The sequence below is a fragment of the Propithecus coquereli genome, unplaced genomic scaffold (assembly GCF_000956105.1).
Source record: "Propithecus coquereli isolate 6110/MARCELLA unplaced genomic scaffold, Pcoq_1.0 Scaffold825, whole genome shotgun sequence".
In the NCBI taxonomy this organism is placed as follows: domain Eukaryota; kingdom Metazoa; phylum Chordata; class Mammalia; order Primates; family Indriidae; genus Propithecus; species Propithecus coquereli.
Window position 1 is genome coordinate 633,453 of NW_012154452.1, and position 12,339 is coordinate 645,791.

General features: G+C 41.2%; 2 protein-coding genes across 2 annotated transcripts in view; one reads left to right on the plus strand and one right to left on the minus strand.

Moving 5' to 3' along the window:
- The window catches only part of NCOA3 (nuclear receptor coactivator 3), a 136,510-nt gene extending 131,756 nt beyond the window's left edge, over positions 1 to 4,754 (plus strand). The window contains exons 20-24 of the mRNA XM_012663714.1: positions 1,003 to 1,107; positions 2,386 to 2,635; positions 3,471 to 3,645; positions 3,986 to 4,127; positions 4,424 to 4,754. Of these exons, the coding sequence (XP_012519168.1) occupies positions 1,003 to 1,107; positions 2,386 to 2,635; positions 3,471 to 3,645; positions 3,986 to 4,127; positions 4,424 to 4,435 (684 nt within the window). The 3' untranslated portion in view covers positions 4,436 to 4,754. The remainder of the gene's footprint in view (positions 1 to 1,002; positions 1,108 to 2,385; positions 2,636 to 3,470; positions 3,646 to 3,985; positions 4,128 to 4,423) is intronic.
- A 3,930-nt stretch (positions 4,755 to 8,684) lies between these two features.
- The window catches only part of SULF2 (sulfatase 2), an 82,068-nt gene continuing 78,413 nt past the window's right edge, over positions 8,685 to 12,339 (minus strand). The window contains exons 18-20 of the mRNA XM_012663713.1: positions 10,801 to 10,834; positions 10,502 to 10,555; positions 8,685 to 9,516 (exon numbers count right to left, since the gene is read on the minus strand). Coding sequence (XP_012519167.1) covers positions 9,486 to 9,516; positions 10,502 to 10,555; positions 10,801 to 10,834 — 119 coding nt within the window. The 3' untranslated portion in view covers positions 8,685 to 9,485. The remainder of the gene's footprint in view (positions 9,517 to 10,501; positions 10,556 to 10,800; positions 10,835 to 12,339) is intronic.

The window sequence follows — 12,339 nt, forward strand, 5'->3', positions numbered from 1 at the left end:
AACCTCAAACTCCTGGGCTCAAGCAATCCTTCTGCCTCAGCCTCCTGAGTAGCTGGGACTACAGGCATGTGCCACCATGCCCGGCTAATTTTTTCTGTATATTTTTAGTTGTCCAGCTAATTCTTTCTATTTTTAGTAGAGATGGGGTCTCACTCTTGCTCAGGCTGGTCTTGACCTCCTGACCTTGAGCGATCCTTCCGCCTCGGCCTCCCAGAGTGCTAGGATTACAGGCGTGAGCCACCGTGCCTGGCTGACTTTGTAGTCTTAAAGGTAGATAATTTTTGTTTTTTAAAAGTCCCAAATACTAGTAACCAAATATTTAAACCTTCTTGATCTGAGCATTTTTTATGGATCCTCTGCTTTCTAGATGTTTTGTAAAACTGGAGCTCTCTTTTAATATTCCAAGATAAGACTTCTGTTTTTGCCATTGTTTCCTTAATCCCAGCAAATGTTTTAAAATTTAATTATTTCTGTTGTTTGTGTCTTGACTGTGCTGAGTTATTAAATGTGATAGAATTAAATGAGCCGGAGACTCTTCAGTGCATAAATATTCCTGAAAGTCAATCTAGGTACTCAGGAAAGCTGTGTTAAGTGTTCATCTTTTTACCATTTCTTTTCCACTAAAAGTTACAGAAAGGTAACAGAGGAGGTAGTTATTCAGTATTACTCTGATTACGTTAAAGCTGTTTCTCCAAGTGCCCGAATAATCTCAGAGAAAGCTTGACTTTATATATCCCTTGAGTTCCCATTGAAGATAATTCTTTAAGCTGCAAAATTGTACTTTTACTATTTCTCCCAGTGCCAAACAGTAGAGCTTTGTATGCTAGCCAAGAGCTTTTCAGCACTGACCTTCCTGACCAGTTCAGTTTAGATGTGACTTAACCAGGTTAATGAGTTTGGAGATATCATCATGACTTCATTAGGTGGTGCTGAGGTTTGGAAAGCTGTCGTGGGCACGTTAACACACTCTACTTGCATTCTAACCATCCTGTGTCACTTCAGTTTTTGAATCAGAGCCGGCAGGCACTTGAAATGAAGATGGAGAACCCTACCACTGGTGGTGCCACAATGATGAGGCCCATGATGCAGCCCCAGGTGAGCTCCCAGGTGAGGAGGACATGTTGTCCCCAGCACAGGCCTTGGTCTGTGGTTGGCTCTCAATAAATGTTTGTTAAATGAATAAAAGTAATTCTGAATTTCTTGTGTAAGAAACTGGCCCATCACACTTTTTTTCTTCCTCCTCCTCTCTTGCTGGTGACCGGGAGGAATGAGAGGGGAGGGGTTCCTCCATTAAACCACTGATTAGTGTTTTTTAAATGAATTTCCTTTCCCTTCAGTTGCTATGTTGTGAGAACAGCTATCACGGGCTTTTTAGGAATTTAAAATAATAAATCTGTAAATGTTTCTTTGTTCCTGGATTATAAAACCACATGCTCACTGGGTAAAGTTTTGAAATTATAAGTGTCAAGAAGAAAATAAATTATACATAATCCTATTCTCAGTGACAGCCTCAGAGATGACCTGTTTCCCGAAGTGGGAGAAGATATTAAAACTCTCCTGTCTGCCTCCAGCCAGTGGTAGAGACAGTATTAAGATATTTGCTTAATGTGCTTGAGGCATATGAATGACTACACAACAATCTTCTACTGTGGTTTGAAATTTTGTTTATAATTGTTTAAAACAAGAAAACTATGAAATTCCCAATTTCACTGTCTTTCACTACTTTGGAAGTACTGATATGATATTTATATTTTCTTGATATACATCTTGTGTAAGCTGAGCTAGGATGCCCTCCGAAAAGATGATAAAAGTTTGCTTTTGATCTTCCCCAGCTGGTAGAGCCCACATCAACTTCCTTGTTAGTGCTTTGATTATGTCACTTCCTGAAACTGCAGACAGCTTCTCCTTGCCCCACCTGTCCTTTCAGAAGGTTTAGAAAGACTACACGACCTTCTGAGGTGGCTCCCTGCTTATCTGAATATAACCGCATCTTTTTTGGGCAGGCTTCCCTTCTTGTTCCATCTCCCCACTGCCCCAACACACGCTGAATTCTCCTCTTTTTCTTATGGTTTTATTTCATAGTTGCTGAAGAGTTTGTCCTTAGATCATACCCCTAAAGTTTTTCACTTTGAGGAATGTTTCTAGCTCACCAGCTTGTCGTCTTTTGTCTCCTGGCCCCAAATAATTTCCAAGCCTCTTTCCCCCGCAGTAGCCAGAAAGCTTTTATCTTAAAGAATTGTGCATTTTCTCTTTCCCTTAATTGTAAAGAAAGGCGCTGGGTATTTTTACTCTGTCTGATAACTAATGCGTTGTGGGGGTACTGTATGTATGAAACAGGCAGGTTCTCCCTATACATGTATAATTGCGTTCTCTCTTGGGTGTCAGCAGGGTTTCCTTAATGCCCAGATGGTTGCCCAACGCAGCAGAGAGCTGCTGAGTCATCACTTCCGGCAACAGAGGGTGGCGATGATGATGCAGCAGCAGCAACAGCAGCAGCAGCAGCAGCAGCAGCAACAGACTCAGGCCTTCAGCCCACCCCCTAATGTGACTGCTTCCCCCAGCATGGATGGGGTTTTGGCTGGCCCTGCAATGCCACAAGCTCCGCCACAGCAGTTCCCGTATCCACCAAGTTATGGTAAATTTGACGGTGAACATATGCTTTCCCTAAAGTAACATTACTAAGGACATAAGCCTCACTATATCTTTTGCACATGGAAAACAAAAATGCTCTTCACTCCCTCTTTTTACTTTACAAGAACAATGAAATTAATTAAAAACAAAAATGTCTGCTGCAGTACACAGGTAGTTGAGGCAGATATATTCTATCATAATAGTTGAGTATTTTTTCAGGTCTTGTTTTTTTCAGCCCTGTACCTATTAATTTGGATGAAAGACTACAGAGTTCTCCCCTTCCCCTTCTTAAATGTCTTAGTATATAACAGAACTCTGTAATTTCTGAACGCTCGGTCACGTCAGTGAGAGGAATGTACTGTGTGGGCTTTTAAGTTCCTGGTGACTTGGATTTGTTATTAATTACGGTGATGTAGATACCTCTTCAGTTCAGCCTTTGAGAGGTTTCACGAACATGGTGGCGGCAGAGGTGTCTATTGGAGAGCTTACGTTTCAGGATGCAGTCCTGCTTTTTGGGGACAATAACTCCTCTCCCCTCTAAAGAGGGACAGAATGATGTGAGTAGAGTGATATGGAGTCCTTTTTACACAAAAAGCCCATTGAAGCAACTTACCTTCAAGAGACCTAGATGGTGTGCTTTTGTGTAGTAAGCCAGTTGTTCTAGTCATCGTCTTGGTGAGAATCAAGGATAACTGGGAGGCAGCATCTTGTGGCACTTTGTATCTTATACTTACCACCTCCCTCTACCCCTCCTTAAATAAAATTACTATAGAAAGCTGATATTCTGAGGAGGCAGCAGTTGAACATTGTTATTTCTTCTTTTTCTTCATTTTTGTAAGGAATGGGACAACAACCAGATCCAGCCTTTGGTCGAGTGTCCAGTCCTCCTAACACAATGATGTCATCAAGAATGGGTCCCTCCCAGAGTCCCATGATGCAACATCCTCAGACTGCACCCATGTATCAGTCCTCAGAAATGAAGGGCTGGCCATCGGGAAACTTGGCCAGGAACAGGTAAAGAACAGTGGCTTTTTAGTCATTCGTATCCTAGTGTCAGAAGTCCAGGAAATTAATCTCTTTGCGTTTTCCAGCCAAGCTTGTTTAGATGGAGAGATGAAAAGGCTGGCTTCATACTAGAAGATATGTTATTTGGCTTGTCCATTTTGAGAGTCTTTCATACCACGTACATGTCCATTACAGTACTGAGTAGAGACAGCTGTTAAAAATGGATTGCAGGCTGTCGGGGAGTTTTCTCTCTGATATTCCCTGCTTAAGTACAACATTTGACAAAATCGTGATAGTCTCCGCACATGCCCTAAAAGACTCTGGAGGTAACATTACACCTTCTTTACAGCTCCTTTTCCCAGCAGCAGTTTGCCCACCAGGGGAATCCTGCAGTCTATAGTATGGTGCACATGAATGGCAGCGGTGCTCACATGGGACAGATGAACATGAGCTCGATGCCCATATCTGGCATGCCCATGGGTCCTGATCAGGTATGGGGGTCTGTTCCTTACCTTTTCAAACATTTTTCTTGTTCTCTGGAGAGAACCAAAGCCTCAGTGGTAATGTAAATGTCCTAGGTAGATTTTTAACTTGGATGTATAATAATATAATAATTGAAAAAACTTTAGGTTTGAAGGCATTGGGCTGATACTTTTGGTAATATGAGATCTAAGGAACCTGAATCAATCAGCCAGAGCCACATCGTAAACCATGAATGCAGACATAGGGATTCTTTCTGTTGTGCACAGCACATGTTTTACTCATGTTTTTTTCTGGTTGCTGACAGAAATACTGCTGACATCTCTGCACCAGGACCTCTAAGGAAATCACTGTACAAATGACACTGCACAAGGATTATTGGGAAGGAAAAGAATCATTGTTGTAGGCATCCTGCTTTGAAGAAAGGACCAGCTTTGATCTCTGCTAAGGGTATTCTTAGTGCTGTCATTTGAGCAGGACTGGATTTTAAGCTGAAGCGCAATATCTACCTGTTTTTTTCCCCTCTCCTCCTGTGTATCCTGGTGTTTAAAACAAATATTTTTGGCATTCTGCCCCCTAGGGATGTGATTCTGGAGATGGGGAGTGTTACTGATCACAAAACTTTCTTGTGTCACTTTTTTCTGCCTTAGTAGCCAAAGTCTTTGACATAAATTTGGTGGTGGTGGCTGGGGGTGGGAGCGGGGGGCGGTGGGGGGTGGCAGCGGCAGAGAACATTGGAGAAATCAAGGGAGATTAGAACATCTGGTTTCTCTAGTTGCAGTATTGGACAAAGCCTAGTCCCAGTTTTCAAGTGTTTTTGTTACTACCAAGTAGTTCTGTGTTGACCCCTTGTCTGGTGGAATTGGAATTTCTGAATTCTTGTCCATTACTGATGGTGTTGAGTTGCTCTGTCCCCATTCTTTGTTGTCCTGGGCTTTCTGTTAATGAAGATTTTCATTTGCCTCTAACGTCCTGTAATACTTCACTTCCAGGAATTGTCATTGATTTCAAATGGCTTTGCAGAAGGGAAAATGAGATGACAGTATTTAATTGCAGCAGTAGAGCAAATTTTTCACATGCTAACGTGCAGCTGAGTGCACTTTATTTAAAAAGTAATGGATAAATGCAATATTCTTGAGGTCTTGAGGAATGATAAAACACATTCCTGGTTTTTGTCTACACTAATCTGTTGGACAAAAGCTGTGATTTTTTTTTTTTTTTTTAAAGTACTGGTGTCACCCTTTGCCTATATGGTAGAGCAATAATGCTTTTTGAAAATAAACTTCTGAAAACCCAAGGCCAGGTACTGCATTCTGAATCAGAATTTTGCAGTGTTTCTGTGAATAGATTTTTTTTTGTAAATATGACCTTTAAGATATTGTATTATGTAAAATATGTATATACCTTTTTTGTAGGTCACAACAACTCATTTTTACAGAGTTTGTGAAGCTAAATATTTAACATTGTTGATTTCAGTAAGCTCAGCGTGGTGAGGCTACAAACAGAAGACATCCCCTGAATTTCGTGGCCTGGGGTAGGGACGGTGGTCCACGGCTAACCCACACCCCGGCTGTAGATATCTCGCCTTTTCCATCTCCTAATCTAAATGCTTTTTAAAGAGATTATCTGTGTAGATGTAGGCATTTTAATTTTTCTTTTTAAATTCCTCTACCAGAACTAAGCACTTTGTTAATTTTAGGGGAAAGGAGAGATATGTGGAAGTAAACTTAAAAAGAAAATCAGGAATTTAAAAAAAATCAAGTAATTTAAAAAGAATCTTTTGGATTTTAAGCAGCCCATGAATTAAATACTAGCAATTCATGGTTTTTGTTTTCATTTTTAAATTGAGTATGTTGCCTTTTCATCCATTTGAAGAGTGTTCTAAGATTTTGGTTGCTAAGACCTGAATCTCACACTGAGATCTCAGGAGTAGGATCCTTGGTGTGTGGTTTCTGGTGTCTGCTCAGCTGTCCCCTCATTCTGCTAATGTGATGCTTTTGCTGTGTCCCTGCGAATTAGAACAGTGTCATTATTGTTTCTTAAGGAGCTCAATGCCCAGAACAGCAGTTTTTCTGTGATTCAGAGCCACAGTCTGAGCGCCTTTGCACCCCCCTTCTTTTGTCCCCTGCCACTTTCTGCTGTTGCCTCTCCTTGACACCTGTTCTAGTCAGTTGGGAATAGGGGGAAAAGTCAAGTTTAATTCCCTTTATCTGGGTTACTATTTTAGGTTCAAACAGTTGAATGAAATTGCTTTTTGGGCTATGAATTTCAAATGTCTGCTAGCCTTGGTGTCATTTTCTAGCAATAACTGAGAGCCAGTTAATTTTTTTTTAATTTCACTCATATTTAGCTAATCTTTCTAGATGTCTCTGAAGGTAAGATCATTTGATTTCTTTGATATGCTTATTAATAAGTAAAACCTTATATTTCCAGAACCACCACTAGAGTGGATTTTATTTTTGTAATGGTGTAGACAATTATGAGTTTGCCCTTCTTTCCTTTTCTCCTCCCAAATAAATCTGAGATTGTAAATCCATAAACTTCCATTGTAATGGCCTGTGCTTGTCAGATAACATGTTCTGCTGTTCAGAGACAGAGGCACAGCTGAACAGCAGTCTCTTGTCTTTTTCAGCCCAGTGTGTCAGGTGTGTCTGAACCTTCCTTGTTTAAGTTGTGTGGGGAGAAATAGAGTGGTGCTCTTACCTTTCTTGACTTTTAAAAATTATTAAAACAAAACAAAAAAAATACAAGTTTGTGATTCTTTTCTCAGTCCTGGCTCTAGGCTAACTGGAAGGCAGCATTCCCTTTTTATATGGGGAAAAAATGAAGTTTATTATAAGTTTTTATATTTTCTACTTGTTCATTTTATTGGTGCAAACTCAAGATTTTGATTTCCTTTTAATAACTGCAGTCTTTGAGATAATTTGTTATTTTACTTTTATTGCCCTTTTATCTTTTTGGGATAATTCTCTTTGTATTCACGCTGCCTACCTCTCACAACCCCCTAACCCCCATTTTTAAAACCTTGGTATCTCTTGGGTGAACAGTGTAAGTAATCTTTTCATCTGCTTTTAGAATGTGGGGTATTTCCAGTACCTACTTTTTTTGCTAAATCCAAAGATATATAAATAAGAAGTATATTTTATAAAGATCAAAATGATACAAAGGAGATAAATGTTTCTTCCTTTAAAAAACAGAAGTTGCACTGTTAATGTTCATATTATGATGCCACTTTTCTAAATTGTGCATCTGGATTGAAAGGTGTAAATATCAATAAACAGTACTACTTAGTTTATCAGTATTTAATATCTAAGATGAGTTGGGGGTATATAGGGTAGGGTATTATAGAAGATAATTGGCTTGATGTCCTAGAAGTTCTTTGATCCAGAGGTAGATGCAGCTGGAAAGTAAACAGAATGGATTGCCAGTTACTCATATGCCTGTCCAGTTCCCTTGTTATTTGCAGAAGCCATGAGTTTTGTTCACAAGTAGATTCATAGGAACAAAACCTCTAGGATAGATGAAATTTTTCCCGTTGCAAAGGAACAAGAGTTGTTTTCAACTCTAAGGCACACTGTTTAATAATGAGCAGGGTGTTTGCTTTTTCTTTCCTCCATTTTCTTTCTCTAATATATGGAATTTTCTAATATATGGAAATGTCATTCTGAGAGCAATATTTAAATTCTCAGGAATTGACTTATAGTATTGAGAATAAATTCAATTTCAATCAAGTTTACATTAAGTGTTGCTTAAAAAAAGTTGAAACCGTTCTTTACCCTGCAAAGAATCGAAACTACATGAGATGACTTACGAGTTGGGGCGTGGTGAGCTGTGACTGCTTTGCTGACCATTTTGGATGTCATTATAAATAAAGGTTTCTATTTACAATTGGAGCCTGAAGAGCTTGCTTTTTAAAAAAATCCCTATTGGATTAAGGGTGAAAAAGAAGGTTAAGGAAACCCATTTTAAGTAACAGTAGTAGTTTCTGTGAAGTTAAAAAAAAAAAAAACCAAAAAAACCCTGAAACACTTGCTAGGGAGCCTATTTGGGGTGTTCAGAAGCATGAAACTGTTTTTACAAAATGTAGATGCTTAGGGATCATCTGTCAGAAATGTGTTGCAGTGGTGATGCCTGAGTTTCCTCCTCCCATTCTAGAATTCTGACAACTACTTGTATCGAGTACACAGAGAAGGGTTTGGCTAAGGTGAATTGCATTGCATTTGATTAATACTTTAAAAAAAATGAAGTCCCAAAGCTGATGTAACGTGAGACTTACCTGTGAGGTCCCTTGAGGGATGACAAATTTAGTCATTAAATGTGCAACCATCTACTGCCATTTAAAAAATCCTCTAAACCCAAGGCATCTCCTTCCAAAAAGGTATTAGCTGGTAGTATCTTGAATATTTGCTTAAAAAAACAAAACACACCAAAAAAACTCCCAAGAATGGCCTTTTACAAAATGTCAAAGGTTTCTTCGTACCAACTGCTGGTCATTGGCTGGGGTTTTGAACATCGTATGACAATACTTACGCTACAAAATTTCTTTACAAATACAATTTCATCAAAACTTGGGACATACATCATTTCTTTTTAGTACCTTAAAAAAACATCAGTTCTGGGAGAGAGAACAGAAGTACTGGGAGAAATGGTATCGGGACAGGAACAGAAATGTCCACAACTGCAAGGGATTGTTCTTTTACACTGGCCACAGAGCGTTTATTGACACCACCACTCTTGAAAATTGGGATTTCCTATTAGTCTGATTCCCCTAAAAGTTCCCGTGTTGGTTACATGTAAATAGTCACATATATACAGTGAAGGCAGTTTCTTCAGAGGCAGCCAGAGTTACAGTGCTAAGTGAATGTCATTGCTTTTGTGTTGTTGACTCATTGTCATAGTCTTTGCACTGTTTATGGCCTCTGCAAGTCGCCTCTGTCCTGCTTCTTAGTTCCTTCTTTGTGATGAACCAAGAGAATAAAAGGATTTAAAACAGGGTTGTTTCTCCCCTATGATTTAAAAAAATTCCAGTGACTTTCACCCTTAGGGGAAATTTCCAAGAAAATCTCTTTCTGTTCTTTTTCCCTTGTGAGCCTCTCAGGGAGGGTTAGTGGTGACTTTTTGATATGAAAAAATGCATTTTGTGCAGCTGGTGAGGTATAATCCAAAGCAAAAGCAGGGGCAAAAACGGACTTCCTGCAGTTCCCTCTGCTCCTGACGGTTATCCTCCGGAATCTGCCTTGTTGACTGAAAGCAAGCTCTGTCTCAGGCGTCCCGGCCTACAGCACAGGTCTGCTGGAAATCACACGTGACTCTTCATTGCCTGTACAGTCAGGTGGTGCCTCCCCGTGCATGGAGGTCCATTGCTGCTGTTACCCTTCCCAGCCTTCCCACAGCTGTCCTCTGTAGAACAAAACAGATTTATCTTAGCTTGCGATTATCCTGCTGCTTCGGATTTCTTAATCAGTGCCACAGCCCAGTAAGCTTTGCTTCAAGGATGTGGCTGCTGAGAATGAGTATTTCTGGGTCTCTCAGAAAGATTGCTACCGTCTAATCATCTCAATTTTTAGTGGCTTACTCACACATCCAGTGCCTGGCAGAGATGGCATTTAAAGATCTGGGTAGAACAGTGGCTAAAGACAATGTGGCATGTAAAGATTCTGCCCTTAACTCTGGAAGCACCAAAGAATGCTTAGCTGGTGCATTATTGATGTCCTGTTAAAACCACATAGGTTTGTACGCATATAAAGGAAGCAATGAGACCAGGGGTTGCAAATGGCAGCTCACCAAGGGGGCTTTTGTTGCCGGCATGGTACCTTCATGTCAAATTCATTGCCAATGTTAAAGAATTCCCACACATACCTGCATTTTTGGATTTCCTGGATGAATTAGAAAATCTGGCAAACTGCATTCCATGCCTGTAGGGAACAAACTAGCTGCTCCCTCTAGACTACAGGTGAACTTTCCAGGTTGTCACAATCTCCGCTTAGTCCCTGTCAGCCTGTCTTGGCACTGGAGAGAGAGTTCATAGCACGGACTTTTGGGAAATGATTTAATGGGGCCATCCTACTGCTGAAGTTGCGGACCAGCTAGCCCTGGTACAGCCACAGCCTTCAAGATGTCTGGCAACTGTAATATTTAAATGCTTCTCAACCTCTAAGTAATAGCTTGAGTTTACCAAGCACAGATTATAGCGAGAACAAGTTTATTCGACAAGGTTATTAATCTAAAACATGAAATGGATTCAAGTATGTTTTCTTACAGGAAAGACTCCCATTACGGGAACAAGTGAGGGGGACAGAGAAGAAATGACATGCACACAGAATAGCCTCGGCAAAACAAAGCAGTCAGAACCAGATCTCTAGTTGTAACTGGTTCCTCAACTCACAGTGATTTGGAAGAAGGTCTCTTCATTTCTGGCCACTTTCGACGCTGAAACTGCCTAAGTTTTCAAGTGTCAAAAGGAGAATGAGTGTTAACCATCACCAAGAAAGAAAAAGTCATCCCCAAAGAACTATACAAAGAAGGTATCCTAAGTGACACCCATCACTGACGGGTGGTCCAGGCCCCTGGCAGACCAGACAAAGGGCCATCTCTCAACGATTGGTGCAGCCTCTCAGAGATGAGACTGAAGGATGGGCCAAGATAGGAGAACTTTCCTCAGGCTTTAATAACAAAACTAAATACCTGTATTGTTCATAGCTTCCTCCATCTTTGAGTCCTAAATGAGGGAGAAATGAAAAAAATAGGAACAGGTAGTTTAGGGCAAAAATGGCACAAGCAATGACAAGCTTTATAACTGCCTTCTAAAAAATACCCAGAAAACCATCTCAGGCTTTTTGTCGCAATACCATGATGTTGATGGTGTTCCCTCGTCAGAGTTAACTGAATTATGAGGTGAACTTTCCCTAAGTCTCCTAGGTCGCCTTAGATTGCCTACGATCTAGTGTCACCACGTCAGTCTTGGGCTCCTGATGCCTTCATTCAGCATGTGACCTTAGTCACAATGGGGGAGGCAGACACGGGCATGAACAGCTACTCTTCAAAGGACAGAAAGCCAAGTGTCCTGAACAAGGTGTGGCAGGAGGGAGATCCCTGTGCCTTGGCTCTTGGGATGGTTTCCTGAGGATACGGCAGTTGACCAGCACGTGGGCTTTGGAGTCAGCGGACCTGGTTCATGTTACTCATCCATAAAATAAGGATACGATGATTCACTGCAAAGGGTCATCATAAGGATTATCAGCTAACGCACACAGCGCCTGGCACATGGTGACCAATACGTGATCGCAACTTTGACCTTAAGAGTAGCACTTGATTGGTGGATGTTACGAAGCCCCTGGTGAGAATTCTGATACTCGGCTCCTCGTCAGGCAGTGTTATTGCCATGTCTTCTGTAAACGTGCTTGCTGTCTGACTATAGCATCTGAATTCCTCTTAAGCTACTTAGTCATTTTCCTGACATGAACTCTAGGTGTCTTACTAGCTATACTTAAAAACTCTCCAAGGTCCAAATACCACAGGTTTTTAGGCTACTCCCTCTGCCTTTTGTTATGGCTAATAAGTGAATAGCTTCCTTCCTTTAGCTTTTTTCATCTTAAAATATCTACTTGGCATCTTAAACTTAGAACTGCTGATTCTGCCTGCCCCACACACAACCCAGGAGTTGTTTTCTGTCTTCCGCCAGCCCCATCACCGTGTTCTGTGGGCTTCACCACCAGCATCTGAAATCCATCATCTTCTCTCCAACTCCACTGCTCCCACCCGTAGGTCCAAGCCACCACCCTCTCTCCTGGGTAACTGTGTCATCTTAACTATTACTCCTCATACACTTCCATTCTCCATTTAGCAATTTGAGTGTCCTTTTAAAATGTAGACTGTTCCAGCACGCAGGTTAAAACCCTCTATTGGCTACCTGATGTACCCAGAACGAAGTCTAAACCCTCTGCGGTGGCCTACAACGCCCTTTACTACAGGTGGCCCTCTGACACCCTCCTGCCACTCTCCATCACCCTCACTTGTGCTGGCTCTGGCCACGCAGGGCTCCTGTCTGCTCCTCACACCTCCTGCAGTGCCTCTGAGTTTTCTCGCTGCTTGCCTGCTTCCTGCTCTCCAGGACTCGGTTCAAAGGCCTGACCTGCACTGTAACGGTGCCCCATCCCACGGGTGATACATTACATCATCCTGTTTGAATCTCTCCATACAAGCAAGAGGCTCCCCCATATGGAC